This window comes from Numenius arquata, chromosome 9 (assembly GCF_964106895.1).
Source record: "Numenius arquata chromosome 9, bNumArq3.hap1.1, whole genome shotgun sequence".
Classification (NCBI taxonomy): Eukaryota; Metazoa; Chordata; class Aves; order Charadriiformes; family Scolopacidae; genus Numenius; species Numenius arquata.
This window is the reverse complement of record NC_133584.1, coordinates 40,664,547-40,677,183: the sequence shown is the minus strand read 5'-3', so window position 1 is coordinate 40,677,183 and position 12,637 is coordinate 40,664,547. Positions and strand designations below refer to the sequence as shown.

At 38.7% G+C, this 12,637-nt stretch overlaps 1 protein-coding gene across 3 annotated transcripts in view; it reads left to right on the top strand.

Moving 5' to 3' along the window:
* FBXO25 (F-box protein 25) overlaps positions 1-10,748 on the top strand; it is a 34,794-nt gene extending 24,046 nt beyond the window's left edge. For 2 of the 3 annotated variants that reach the window (XM_074153194.1, XM_074153195.1), the window contains exons 8-10: positions 1,017-1,199; positions 3,365-3,508; positions 9,488-10,742. In XM_074153194.1, coding sequence (XP_074009295.1) covers positions 1,017-1,199; positions 3,365-3,508; positions 9,488-9,577 — 417 coding nt within the window. In that variant the 3' untranslated portion in view covers positions 9,578-10,742. Of the gene's footprint in view, positions 1-1,016; positions 1,200-3,364; positions 3,509-6,675; positions 6,703-9,487 lie in introns of all 3 variants that reach the window. The other variant, XM_074153193.1, reaches the window with a different exon arrangement.
* The last annotated feature ends 1,889 nt before the right edge of the window (positions 10,749-12,637 follow it).

The window sequence follows — 12,637 nt, the reverse complement described above, 5'->3', positions numbered from 1 at the left end:
TTTCAGGTAGTTGTAGAGGGCAATGAGGTCTCCCCTCAGCCTCCTCTTCTCCAAACTAAACATGCCCAGTTCCCTCAGCCTCTCCTTGTATGACTTTTTCTCTAGACCCCTCACCAGCTTGGTGGCTCTCCTCTGGACATGCTCCAGTACCTCAATGTCCCTCTTGTAGTGAGTGGCCCAGAACTGAACACAGCACTCGAGGTGAGGCCTCACCAGGGCTGAGCACAGGGGGATGATCACTTCCCTAGTCCTGCTGGCCACGCTATTCCTGATACAGGCCAGGATGCCATTGGCTTTCTTGGCCACCTGGGCACACTGCTGGCTCATGTTCAGCTGGCTGTCCACCAACACCCCCAGGTCCTTTTCTGCTGGGCAGCTTTCCAGCCACTCTTCCCCAAGCCTGTAGCGTTGCCTGGGGTTATTGTGACCAAAATGCAGGACCCGGCACTTATTGAACCTCATCCCATTGGCCTTGGCCCATCGATCCAACCTGTCCAGGTCCCTCTGTAGAGCCTGCTGACCCTCAAGCAGATCAACACTCTCACCTAGTTTGGTGTCATCTGTGAACTTACTGAGGGTGCAGTCAATCCCCTTCTCTAGATCATTGATAAAGATATTAAACAAGACTGGCCCTAAAACTGAGCCCTGAGGGACAGCACTTGTGACCGGCCACCAACTGGATTTCACCCCATTAATTACAACTCTCTGGGTAAAGCCATCCAGCCAGTTTTTTTACCCAGTGAAGAGTACACTTATTTTAACAATAGGAAAGCTATCAATTATAAAGCTACGTTCTGTAGCTCCTTTTGTACCTGTAGTCACTTCAGTTTTCAACAACAGCAGTTAGAGAATAATGGTAGCCAAGTAATCAGAGTATCACAGAATTAACCATAGATATTACTCAATGGTTTTGTACAAACTAAACTAAGACCTGAGATACCTCTAAAGTAAGAATCTTATTTGTACCTTATAATATCAAGTTTTTGTAGTTAAAAGTCTTCAATTCTTATTTCCAGCAAGTCAACAATGGTCTTACGCTTAGTGATCTCCCTCTGCATATGCTGAATAACATCTTGTACAGATTCTCTGATGGCTGGGACATTATTACTCTGGGTCAAGTGACCCCAACTTTGTACATGCTCAGTGAAGACAGACAGTTGTGGAAAAAACTCTGCCAGTACCATTTTGCGGAAAAGCAGGTAATAAATTCTTATCAATTGCATAAAGGTGGGCCTTATCTTTGCAATATGGTGTACTAATAATGAAGTGTGAACTCAGCCTTTTTGAGATAAAACTGTGGCAGTGTGCACTAATAGTGAAAACGTTTTCTTTTTTTGGACTTGGTTCATATTAAAAATTGTATTAGCCTATCTGTGAGTTTAGGGTAATATCAGGCTGTTTCCTTGCATTATTTTAAAAAAATTTCTACCATAAGAATTTTTTTTTAAACTACCCAATCCCTGGCAAGTGCAGTAGAGGAGAAACATTCTAAGGTGTTTCTAATTTTAGTACCCAAAGTAGAACTTGCTTTTACTAACCAAGGTAGGCAGACAGGTTGCTCAAACCTTTAGACTACATGAACAATCTGGTGAAGCCAAAATTGGATTTTTTTTTTTTTATTTTACAAAAAAAGACTAGAACAAATGCTGGAGATCTTGAAATTAAGGACAAAAAGAGAAATGGTACTTTTCTGTCCCTTCCTCATAAAAAGTTTTAAAGCATTCTAGGAATGCCTCCAGAACTGTCTTTATTTTCTGAAAGTAATATACGCTGAGACAAAATCAGACTAGGTGAATATAAAGCTATGAAAATAGAAGTTACCTCATCAGAGCTGGAGGAAGAACTTTAAAAACCTAGTACATTCCAGACTGGAGGAAGTGACAATACGCATTCTTAAATCTGACAAGTTGAAGTGTTACCATTTGGTCGATGACTACCAGATTAAGTATTACTGTAACAGGGAAGGTAGAAGTGAAGATCAATTAATTTGCATGCAGTTGACCCAAATAAGAATTTTGGTGAGAGGAAAGGCTTTAGAATGAACTGCATGGAGAATATAGACAGACAAAAGCAAACTGAAAAACCCTCCTTCAGAAGCAGCTGGGAAGAATGCAAGATGCAGTTACAAGGATAAGAAGTCTAAGCTTAATGTAGCAGTTGAACGGGTTTTGAAGCTGGATGAGGTAAACTCTATTGAACAGTCACAAAACTGGTTGGAGAGGAGGCTGTTATACTAAGGTAATGCTGGGAAAAAGATCACTTAAGCATTTCAGTAGAATTAACTACCTCTGTGCCTTATAAAGGACTTTTGTACACAGTGTTTCCCATGCATTCTGAAATGTTCAGATTCAATTTCTTAATAGGTTATTAATGATAGAAATCTAATGATTTTATTTATTCTCCAATATTGAATTCTGCTTTTTCTGTTTAAAAGTGTACTACCTTAATAAGCTACAGAATCACGCTAGGTTGTTTTTCCTGTCCTCTGCAGTATATTTGTTGAACCACTGAAACGACCACAAAAACACACTTGATATCTGAAGAGCGCTTTTGGAAAAAATGAGAACTCTACACAGGGAAGCTATTATGAAATGAAGTGTAGCTGAAATCACAAAGGCAGTGCTATTCCCCCCATCTAGGAATCGTCTTCTGAGTGAAGAAAGCCCTTAATGTATTAGCATTAATCCACACTGAGTAGAACAGAAGGCTTTTATAAATACATACTTAATAAACCTTGGCTGTGTATTAAGCTGGGGAGAAATAGCTACTGTGCATCAGCTAATCTTTAAATGCAGATTATGTCCTCATAGTACCTCAGTCTGATGTACTGAAGTACATCAGTCACTGATTATTGCTATTCTTCTAGAAAGATCATAAGTAAATGTGAAAAATAATCATGTATATACTTTTAAAATGAAAGAAAAAACATTATTTAAATCCATAGTTACTGTCTTAGCAGAAAACCACTACTTGTAATGCACATTTTTTTAAAATCTCATTCCTGAGTGGTTTATTTTAAAGTATAAAATTAATTACTTACAGGTCTAAATATTGTTTTTGTTATATGGTTCTTGACTATAATTAGAATAATTTCAAGACAGTAGAGTTAGATCAGTTGTGTATGGCCTACTTTTTCTTGACAAATGTGCACCCTCCTATTTTTAGTGTTTTACCTTCCTTTTTATTTTGTGGCTAGATCTCTCTCACTGCTTTGCAGATATGTATGATGTGGGATTATTGACTTCAAAGAATTCCAGTTACAAAACTTTAGTTTAACTACCTTCCTGCCCCACACCCCCAGCCCTTTACCTGGTTTGACTAGTTCTTTATCAATTTTAAAGGAAGATATTAATTTTATGTTCAGTTTTGTAGGCATTTGATTCCATCAGAGAAAGGTCACATTGACTGGAAGCTGATGTACTTTGCACTTCAGAAATATTACCCGATAAAGGAACAGTATGGGGACACCTTGCATTTCTGTCGACATTGTAGTATTCTGTTTTGGAAGGTAAGAGCTTTGAAATAGATAATCAGAAAAAGTTCAAACAGCTACTGGTGATCATCTGAAAGGAAAAATATTAAGGTCATCTTGTCAGTTTTCTCTTTGAAAGTGGAAATTTTAAAGGTAAGCAGACAGCATGCATGCAGGTAGGCATTTTTGGTATCAGATTTGTTTGGATTGTCTGGCTTTGCTGTCTAAAGGGTTAATGCTTTCTACGTTAAAAATCTCTCATTCTGATCTCTTTATAATTGAAAGTATAGCACTTTGACTACAATGTGTTTGTAATTAAATGTTTAACTTTGGAGATTGTGTGACAGTAAGAGGCAGTTGAACCTGTGCAGGCAGATGTCTTTTTACCTTGACTGCTCCAATCTACGACTGGAATAACAGCACTCAGTTTGTGGTTTTTAGTGAGACACAACACAGTGAGTTGTAAAGGTGCTCTGTCTGGATCGATGAGCAGGACCTACTAGATCACCATTCCAGACCTGGCTGCCTCATCCTGGAGATTTGGGCAGATCTTAAAGTGAGGATGTAGTTATAGATTAATTGCATGTTTCTACTAAAATTGTGGCAGGTGTTTGGCTGTTTTAACAAGAGTGCAGTCAGCTGGTTGAGGAAAGTGATTATCCCTTTTCACTTGGCACTCATCTGGGATGCTGCATCCAGCTGGGGGTCCCCAATACAAAAAAGATATTGATAAACTGGATGGAGTTCAGATGAGGGCCAGATCATCAGGGAGGCTTGAGGACTTGCCTTGTGGACTTAAGGATTTGCCCTATAAGGAGAGGCTGGAGAAGACCACTTCAGAGGAACCCAAGAGCCTGCCATGAGACAGCCAAGCAAGAGAATGGTTTGACCATAGGGGTTGGGCAGTTTCCATCCTTAGATGTTTTCAAGACCTGACTGGATGAAGCTTGGAGCAACCTGATGTGATCTCATAGCTTATCCTGCATTGAGCAGAAGGCTGAATTAGAGACCTCCTGAGATGCCTCCCAACCTGATTATTCTGTGAGCCTGCGTTGCAGTTTTCCTTCTCTAGGTCTTGGAATCTGAGCCCCGTCCCTGTCTTAAAATAAATGTTTCATCAGGCTGAAATAGATTGTTAAACTAATTGATTTCTGCACATCTGGCACCCTTATTGGCAGGGACACTAGGAGAGATTAATCACTGATCTGAATAACAGTCCCTCTGTTTACAGGGCAATATGAGTACCATAGTGCTAGTCCCTCTGAGTTACATGGTGAGGAAAAGTAGTTCTGCTTTTTCATGCACCTGTATCTATATCATTTCCCAAGCTGCTTAAACAAAGATGGGAAACAAAGTGGGGAAGCTTTATTAGTTCCAGAAAGATTCCGTGCTAGGTGAAAATATTTCTTAATCGGAAAAAACTTTTATCAGGCTTTGACAGCTCATTCCAGCTTCAGTGTCATGCTTGATTAGACAGATTATTAAATTAAACGTATGAGTAGTTGACATATGATTGTGTCTATAATGTACAGACTTTGTTCTCAACTGAAGCTTTTACGCTTCATGATTCCATTGCTTGTATGGGGTGGGAGAGGGGAACAAAACAAAAACCAACAAGCTACCAAAACCAAACTTTTTGAGAGTTTCAGAGAAAGAAAGAGAAATCACAGTTTAGAGAGGAAAAGTAGCAAGTGTTTGAATTTTGAAACAAATGGAAGCGCTGGATTCTTCAGATTAGTTTATAATACATAACAATTTAGTTTCTTCTTTTAATAGTACACTTGAAAAATCAGGCAGCTTTTGCTTTCAAGGGCATTCAGAAGAACTTCAGACAATGCGCTGAACGCACCTTGGTATTGCACTTGTGGCTTTTCTTGTTGGGTTTTTTTTCCTCTCCCCTCATTCAAGAACAAAGCAAAACATTGGATTAGTTGCAGATGAAAAAGTACTGAAGTGACGAGGGCATGAAGACTAGGAGATGTTTCTTTCTTTTAAATTGGCTGTGTTAAAGCTAGTAAGCTTTAACTGCCCTCCATATCTCAGAGACAGAGAAGGGATGAATAAATGTGAAACTGCTTAAGGAAATTATTTCATTATTTAAGCTAAAGGACAGCCTTGATGCAAATAAGTTGTAGAAACTAGTTGTGGGTAAACTTATGCTGAGAGTTAAGTTTCTAAGAACCAAAGCCCCGAGCTTCTGAAATAGTCACAAAGCGCAGGCCTAGCTCGTGATGAGAAGAATTTTCATCAGTTTATGAAATTGATAATATAATGTAATTGCTGGCAGCATGAGAGAGCTACACTTGGTGACCTAGGAAATTCTTTCAGTCCTGCATTTTGTGTTCTTTTAAAGAAGGCCTTGCAAAAGAAGGGACTGACGGCTGCTGAATTGAATTAGCAAAGAGTTCAAGTAGGGAAATCTCACTTTTCACTGTGCTATAATAATCTTAGTGCTACTTTTAACAAGTCTGTAAGAGCTTTTCAGGAAGCAGCATTTGTATTCCTGTACTTGCTCAAAACCTGTGACCATAGTAATGTTAAATACAATAAGAAAAAAATCAATCGTAGAATCATTTAGGTTGGAAAAGACCTGAAAGATTGAGACCAACTGACCGCTCAATCCATTGTAGGAAGTACAGTGATATAATAGAACATCTTGTACTCTTCTGCGTTAAAGGAGGGAATGATTATAAGAGACTCTTCATATTGAATGACTGTCAGAAGTGACTTATAAGTAAAAGATTTGTCCATGATGAAAGTGAGGAAAAATATGTAATTCAGTAATGTAAAAGTAATGGCAAACTAATTATTGACTAATGCCTCTGTGAATACTTTTTATGTATACTATTTCTTCTGTTCCACTAGGCCACGCTGCGATTGTGGGCAGATCTTTTATTTTCTTTGCTCACTCAGTAGCACACTGAGTTATCCCAGAGATCGCCATAGAAGTTGAAATGCTTTATCTTCTTTCAGTATCCAGGGCTTTATGTAAATTAGTGTAACTGTTTTGCGATATGCTTCACATCTGGGATTTAGTTGTCTTGGGGCTTGTTCTGGTTTTGGTTCTCCAGCTGCTTGATTTTTGCCAAGAATAAGAGAGTATTTTTCTAAATGGCACATGAACCCCAGCTTCAATAAACTTTTAACTCTGCTTCTTTTACTTTACGGCTCTCCTTCCTGCTTCCTTCTTCACGATCTCAAAGGACTACCACCTTGCTTTGTTACTCAAGGTATTTCCTGTGTGTCTCATCTGTTCTCATTGCTGACAGTTCTGTAATGTCGAAGTGAATAACGTGTTCATTTCTAATCGTTTGATACTCTTTATTTTGATTTTGTTTCCCCATATCAGTTTAGCGGCAGGAATACTTTTGTTTCTTGTTTCCCTATTAGATAAGGTAGTGATGACTTTCCATCTCAGTTTTTCATCAGTTTTGTTTTTTACTATTGCCATATTCTCTGTTAATGCCATTTAAGCTTAGGGACCATGATTCAACTTCTAATGAACATAGATGCATGGTGTCAGTGAGATCAGCCAGATTTTGTTAAGAAATAGGTTTCTCTGTGCTCAGTGTTTATAAACTGTTTCTATACTGCCTGATGTATTCAATTCAGTGCTTAAATCTGTAAAGAGTAAAATGAACCTCAGATAATTTTCTTTAATGCAAAGCTACTAAAATTGATTTTATTCCACTTGGAGTGCTCTAGTCATACGTACTCTTATGAAAGAGTGTCTCTGAAAAGAAATTCCCAAAACCGGCTGCATATGACTTGGGAGAGTGGGGGGAGGCAATTATAACATTGCTTTCTGAATGAAGAAATGGTGGAAATAATTATACAGAAAGGGACTCTTTTTGTAGCTCCAAAGCTGTTATGGAAGCTTCTTAGTGTCTATTTATGATAAAATTTGAGGAGGAAAACTACATTTCCAAGAAAAAGCTTCTCCTGGTGAATTCTCTTGTTGATTAAAAAGAATTCTGTTTTAGCTTTAAGTAGATACATTGAAAATCAGTATGATTTGAACACTATTTATTAAATGTCATTTCAAGGGAAGTACATTTTTCTTGGAAGGCAGAATAATCATAATTACAAGAAAGTTATGATTCTTCTTTTCAGTCCTCATCACTCTTTTCACTGTAAAATTGCTGTTTCTGTTGGTTTTAATAACTAAAAACCCCAAGAACTGACCTTACTGAGATTTGGACCTGTAATTTCTGACTGAGCAGAGCTTTCAAAAATGTTTTTATGATGTGCAGAGCAAAGCAGATAGCACGTTTCAAATTCAGTCTAAAATATTTAGGAGTATAAAGCAGCACTAAAAGGGGATAAACTCTAGCTTCTTTCCCAGAATCCTAATTCTGATGATGTTTTTTTCCTGGAAGCTAGAAAAGTACTGACATAACACTGACATGGCAGTGGGTAGAGAAGATGATAGTTCATTAGCAACTGCCTTTGGGAGTGTTTTCTGCTGTGGTGTATCTCTTCCTTGCAGATGTCATCTCAAGACGAAGGTGTTAGGTTTAACACTTCTGGTCTTAGTCTTCTGTTCTTTCTCATCTGCCACTTCCCCAAACAGGCAGTTCTACCTGAGGTCTAATCTATTTCTCTGTTCTCTATGGTATTTGTTTTTCCCTCTGTATGTCATGAATGTAACAACTGGTTCTCAGGGGGCGTTAAAGCAATTATTAAACAAAGAGGGAGAATGAGGAGGTGATACCACATGATATTTTCATGCAGTCAGCTAGAGACTTGATTGAAAAATACAGATACTATATCTGTTGAGTAACAATTTTAATTGGAAAAGCTGAGTAGTATTTAGAATGTATTTCACCCTAGTGCATTTGCTGTTGCAAAGACTTTGAAAGGGAATGTGGCATCTTTGACAACACTTTCCATATGTGAGTTTCCAAGTGAGGAAAAAAAAAATAATTCACTTATGGGTTCTTTCCATCTATTAACTGAATTGCATGTAACTTCACGTCCTATGGAAACGAAAGAAATTAAGACTGCAGTGGTCTGAGCTACATACCATGTATTTACTTTAGTTTTCTTGCCCCACATGATGAATTCATCAACTCCAGTAGAAAAGGGAGAGAACCCCTTTAAGTTTCTGAGCCTTACAACATTATTGATCAACATTATTGAACCTCTCCCTTGAACTGTCTGGGACCTTCTTCTAGTTACACCTCTAGCCTTTCCTTCCTTTAGAGGGTTCTAATACTGTGCAAAACTGAACATTTCATTTGAAAAGGAATTTGAATCGTAATCAGACAATCGTGCTAAGTTCAAGTTTAAAGAAAACACTGCAGGTTTAGTCAACTTGTAATGCCAAACCTTTCCATCCTGATCATTCTCTATATTCCTGGCCTGCCTGGGTGCTAACTTCTGTTTTAAGGCAATGCTTCCAGGTGGGAAAATAGTAGGAGTGAAAGAGGGGAAAAAGAAAAACAAGCAAAGTTGAAAAACCTTTCACGGGGTTTGGTTGGTTGTTGTTTTTTGGGGTGTGGTGGTTTTTGGTTTTTTTTTTTGGAAGTATCTGCTGCCCTTCACTTTGAAAGCAAGGAGCTAATTTTCCCCCCTGAAGTAGTTGATTTCAGACTTTCATTAAACAGATAATTCATGTTCAATGAAGCAGGTGCTTTTTATTAATTACTCTCATCAAAAAATAACAAATAAGGAATATGAAACTTTTTTCAAGAGCTCTGACTCAGGTTCCGGTTTTGGCAGGAGGAGAAGGTGGGTGGTTTGGTTGTCTTTTTTCCTGAAATCTGAAGCTATCCTGCACTACCTCAGACAAACTAGAAAGGCCTATTTTCTGAACAACTTACTCTAAAACAGTAATAGAAATATGGTGAATTCTTAAAAAGAGCAAGTTCCTATCAGTTTTACAGTGGAAATAGTTGCATGTGCCTATATCTGAAGTTTTGCCCTTTTTTTTTTTTTTTTTTTAAGTTGGGGGTGGAGGGAGATTGCAAGTATGGAAAGAGAACTTACTTTTTTGTCTCCTTGATCTTGCAGGATACAGGACACCCCTGCACAGCCAGTGATCCAGACACCTGTCTCATGCCAGTATCTCCTCAGCATTTCATCGATCTCTTCAAATTTTGAGACGTTGGGTAGTTGTTCTCCTGTGTTTTGTGGCCATTTTTGTGGAGAGTCAGGCAGGATACGTTATGCTTTTTGTGCAATATATTTAAGTGTAATGTCTTGTTGTAGTAAAAAAAAAAAATATGGAGGAGATGATCAGACAGGCTTATTTGGCATACTGTGTTTGTGCAGAAAAGAGCTGAGGAGGAGACACACTAAGAAAATTTCATTGTCGGGAAATCTTCAGTGGACTTCTTTTCTAGTCCAAGAAGGAACATTTTAATCTCAACTTTAAATCCAATCTTTTGACGCCTTAATAGTTTGTTAAAATTATGTGGGGGAGTTTTGAAAATTTCATGGAAGAGTTAAACTACTCTTATAGGGACCAAAGGAGGGTTTTTTTGTTAATCCTTCTTTCCTTAAGCCACTGTTTTCAAAACACCTCCATATAATTTGCACTATTATAAAGAATAGGCCAATATTCTCTTGGACTCATCAGTTACCAAGGTGGCATTAATCATGGTGAGCTAATGAATAAAATATCGCTGTGGTTGTAGCTGTCTTTGAACCTATGAATGAAGGAAATCAACCAATAGTTGTACATACATTATGCAAAAATATTTATTTTTCTTAAGGACTTTATTAAACATATAACCTATCTCAGCACATCCTGCTTAACTCAAGAGACAGATCTGGGGCTACTGGAAAGTAATTTTTTTTTTTTTTTTTATGGTAGCTACAGCCTTCATTTATACTGTTTGGTATGGTTACAAATGCAACTGCATTAATTCATCTTCTGAGAAGAAGACATTATTGTAATTTTAATGAGGATGGAGTTGCTTGTTTCTAGACTGGTACAGTGGCAGGACATCATACTGCCAGCTGAGCTTCTAACCTGACAAGTCTTCACAAGCTGTGGGAAATGCTGAAAGTCAGTCTGAGCTGAAGCACCTACTGCCAAGTTAATCAGATGATAAATTCTCCAGGAAGCTATTTTCTATCCTGTAGAACAAAATTAATTGTTTGGCTTTAGGCAGGTAACGGATAAATTAGGGAAGTTTTGGATTTGTCAATGAAATTTAAGAAATATGTAATGTACAGAAAAAATAAATCATGTATTATATTCTGCACTTGCTTGTTCTGAATCTAGTTTTGTACAGCGTAATAAATCATGTTTTTATCTATTATTCCTAGAATCCATTTGAATTTTATAAGATCTTTCCATTCTCTGCAGTAATTGGTACTGGAATGAGAAGCATGCAAGCAGTGCAAGTGACATTGCTTTTCAGTAATGGGTTGTATTAGCACTTTTTAATAGGATACCTGGACTGTTAATACAAGAAGAGGAGAGTATTTATTTCCTCAGGAGGTAGTTTTCCTCACTTTAATTTCAGCGTTACACCAACCTTATCCATTGAACTTGCTGATAGGTGGATTTTTCAATACAGGGCTTTGTGGGGTTTTTCTTTCAATTAAGGTATCTTAAGATGCTGCCTGCTTTCTTTGAAAGCTGTGAAGAAAGGTTCTAAAGTCAGCATTTGGTTTAATACTGTGCTGAGCTCTTCACCCGTGGCGCTCACTGAAGGTCTCTGATCAGGGACTGCAAGGAACCATCCCTCCTGCAGACAAAATGCAAGCTCTTAAGGGACACACCATTACCTGGGAAGCTGCCCACTGCTGAAGATGCGAATAATGTGGGAACTGGGGAAAGGTATTAAGATTATGGAGAGGGACCTCCCCTGGCCTCTAAATTGAGAAGGGAGAGAGGTGACTTTAAATCGTTTGGAAAAGTCAGTGTCTGTGATAATTGATTTTTCAGTTCCTCTGCAACAGATAGGCTGAAGGACAGGTTTTGAGACACTTTCTGGTGTAGGCTGGGTAACAAGGCCCTCACACAGGTCTGAGGAAGCAGTGCTTAAGATGACAAGCAGCGGGACTCTAGCTTGTAGTCCTGTGCTCCAGTACTTCATCCTATAGTCACAGAATGGTTGAGGGTGGAAGGGACCTCCCTGCTCAAGCAGGGCTAGCTAGAACTAGTTGTCCAGGACCATGTCCAGACAGCTTTTTGAGTATCTCCAAGGAAGGAGACTCCACAACCTCTCTGGGCCTCACCAGTAGAGGAGAAGGATCACCTCACTCCACCTGTTGTCAATGCTCCTCCTGATGCAGCCCAGGATACCATTAACCTCATCTGCGGCAAGGGTACAGTGCTTGGCTCACGTTTAACTTGGTGTCCACCAGGACTCCCACTTCCAAAAGGTGGCTTTTTAAACATTTCTTCCCGGTTTAAAAAAAAAAAGAAGAAACTTGCACCCATACCCTGAGGAGCATTTCAGTGCAGGGCTATGAGAATATTTTTTTACAATCGTAAAGCCTGCGAGTGCCGAATCACACTGTCACGAGCAGCATTATCACCTTTTACCACTCAGCAAAACTCAGCTTTGGGAGCAGTTCCAGCAGCTAGTTAAACATTTAGTGATTGTAAGTCTTAGAACAGGCAAGTAACAGAGCTTGATTAGAAGTGACTACCTGGTGTGAAGTCATCAGTGCATAAGAAGATAGATTTTAATTGTGTCACCTAAGCAAAAAGCTAAGGCAGTGATCAATTGGGTTTTGATTTTGATCAATAGGGTTTGTGCTGTGTGTTTTTAATTTTTCTTTTTTTTTAATCTCTTCACGAGATGGAAAGGGGAGAGGATTTCACCTTCATGATAATGAGCTTGTTAATAAATACCTCTCCTGTAATAAAGAACCTATTTTGACAACCTGAATTAATCTCATTGCCCTTTACACCAGCACTGACTTGTGTAACCCGTGAGAAGGGTCATGCCTCAAAGTAAACCTCTGCTCCCTGGCCTCCTGTGTATGTACACTCCTAGGAGTGTATTTTTGAGCCAATAATCATAGAATCATAGAATCATTCAGGTTGGAAAAGACCCTTGGGATCATCGAGTCCAACCATCTACCCTACTCTACAAAGTTTTTCCCTACGCCACATCCCCCAACACCACATCTAAGTGACTCTTAAACTCATCCAAGGATGGTGACTCAACCGCCTCCCTGGGCAGCTCATTCCAGTGT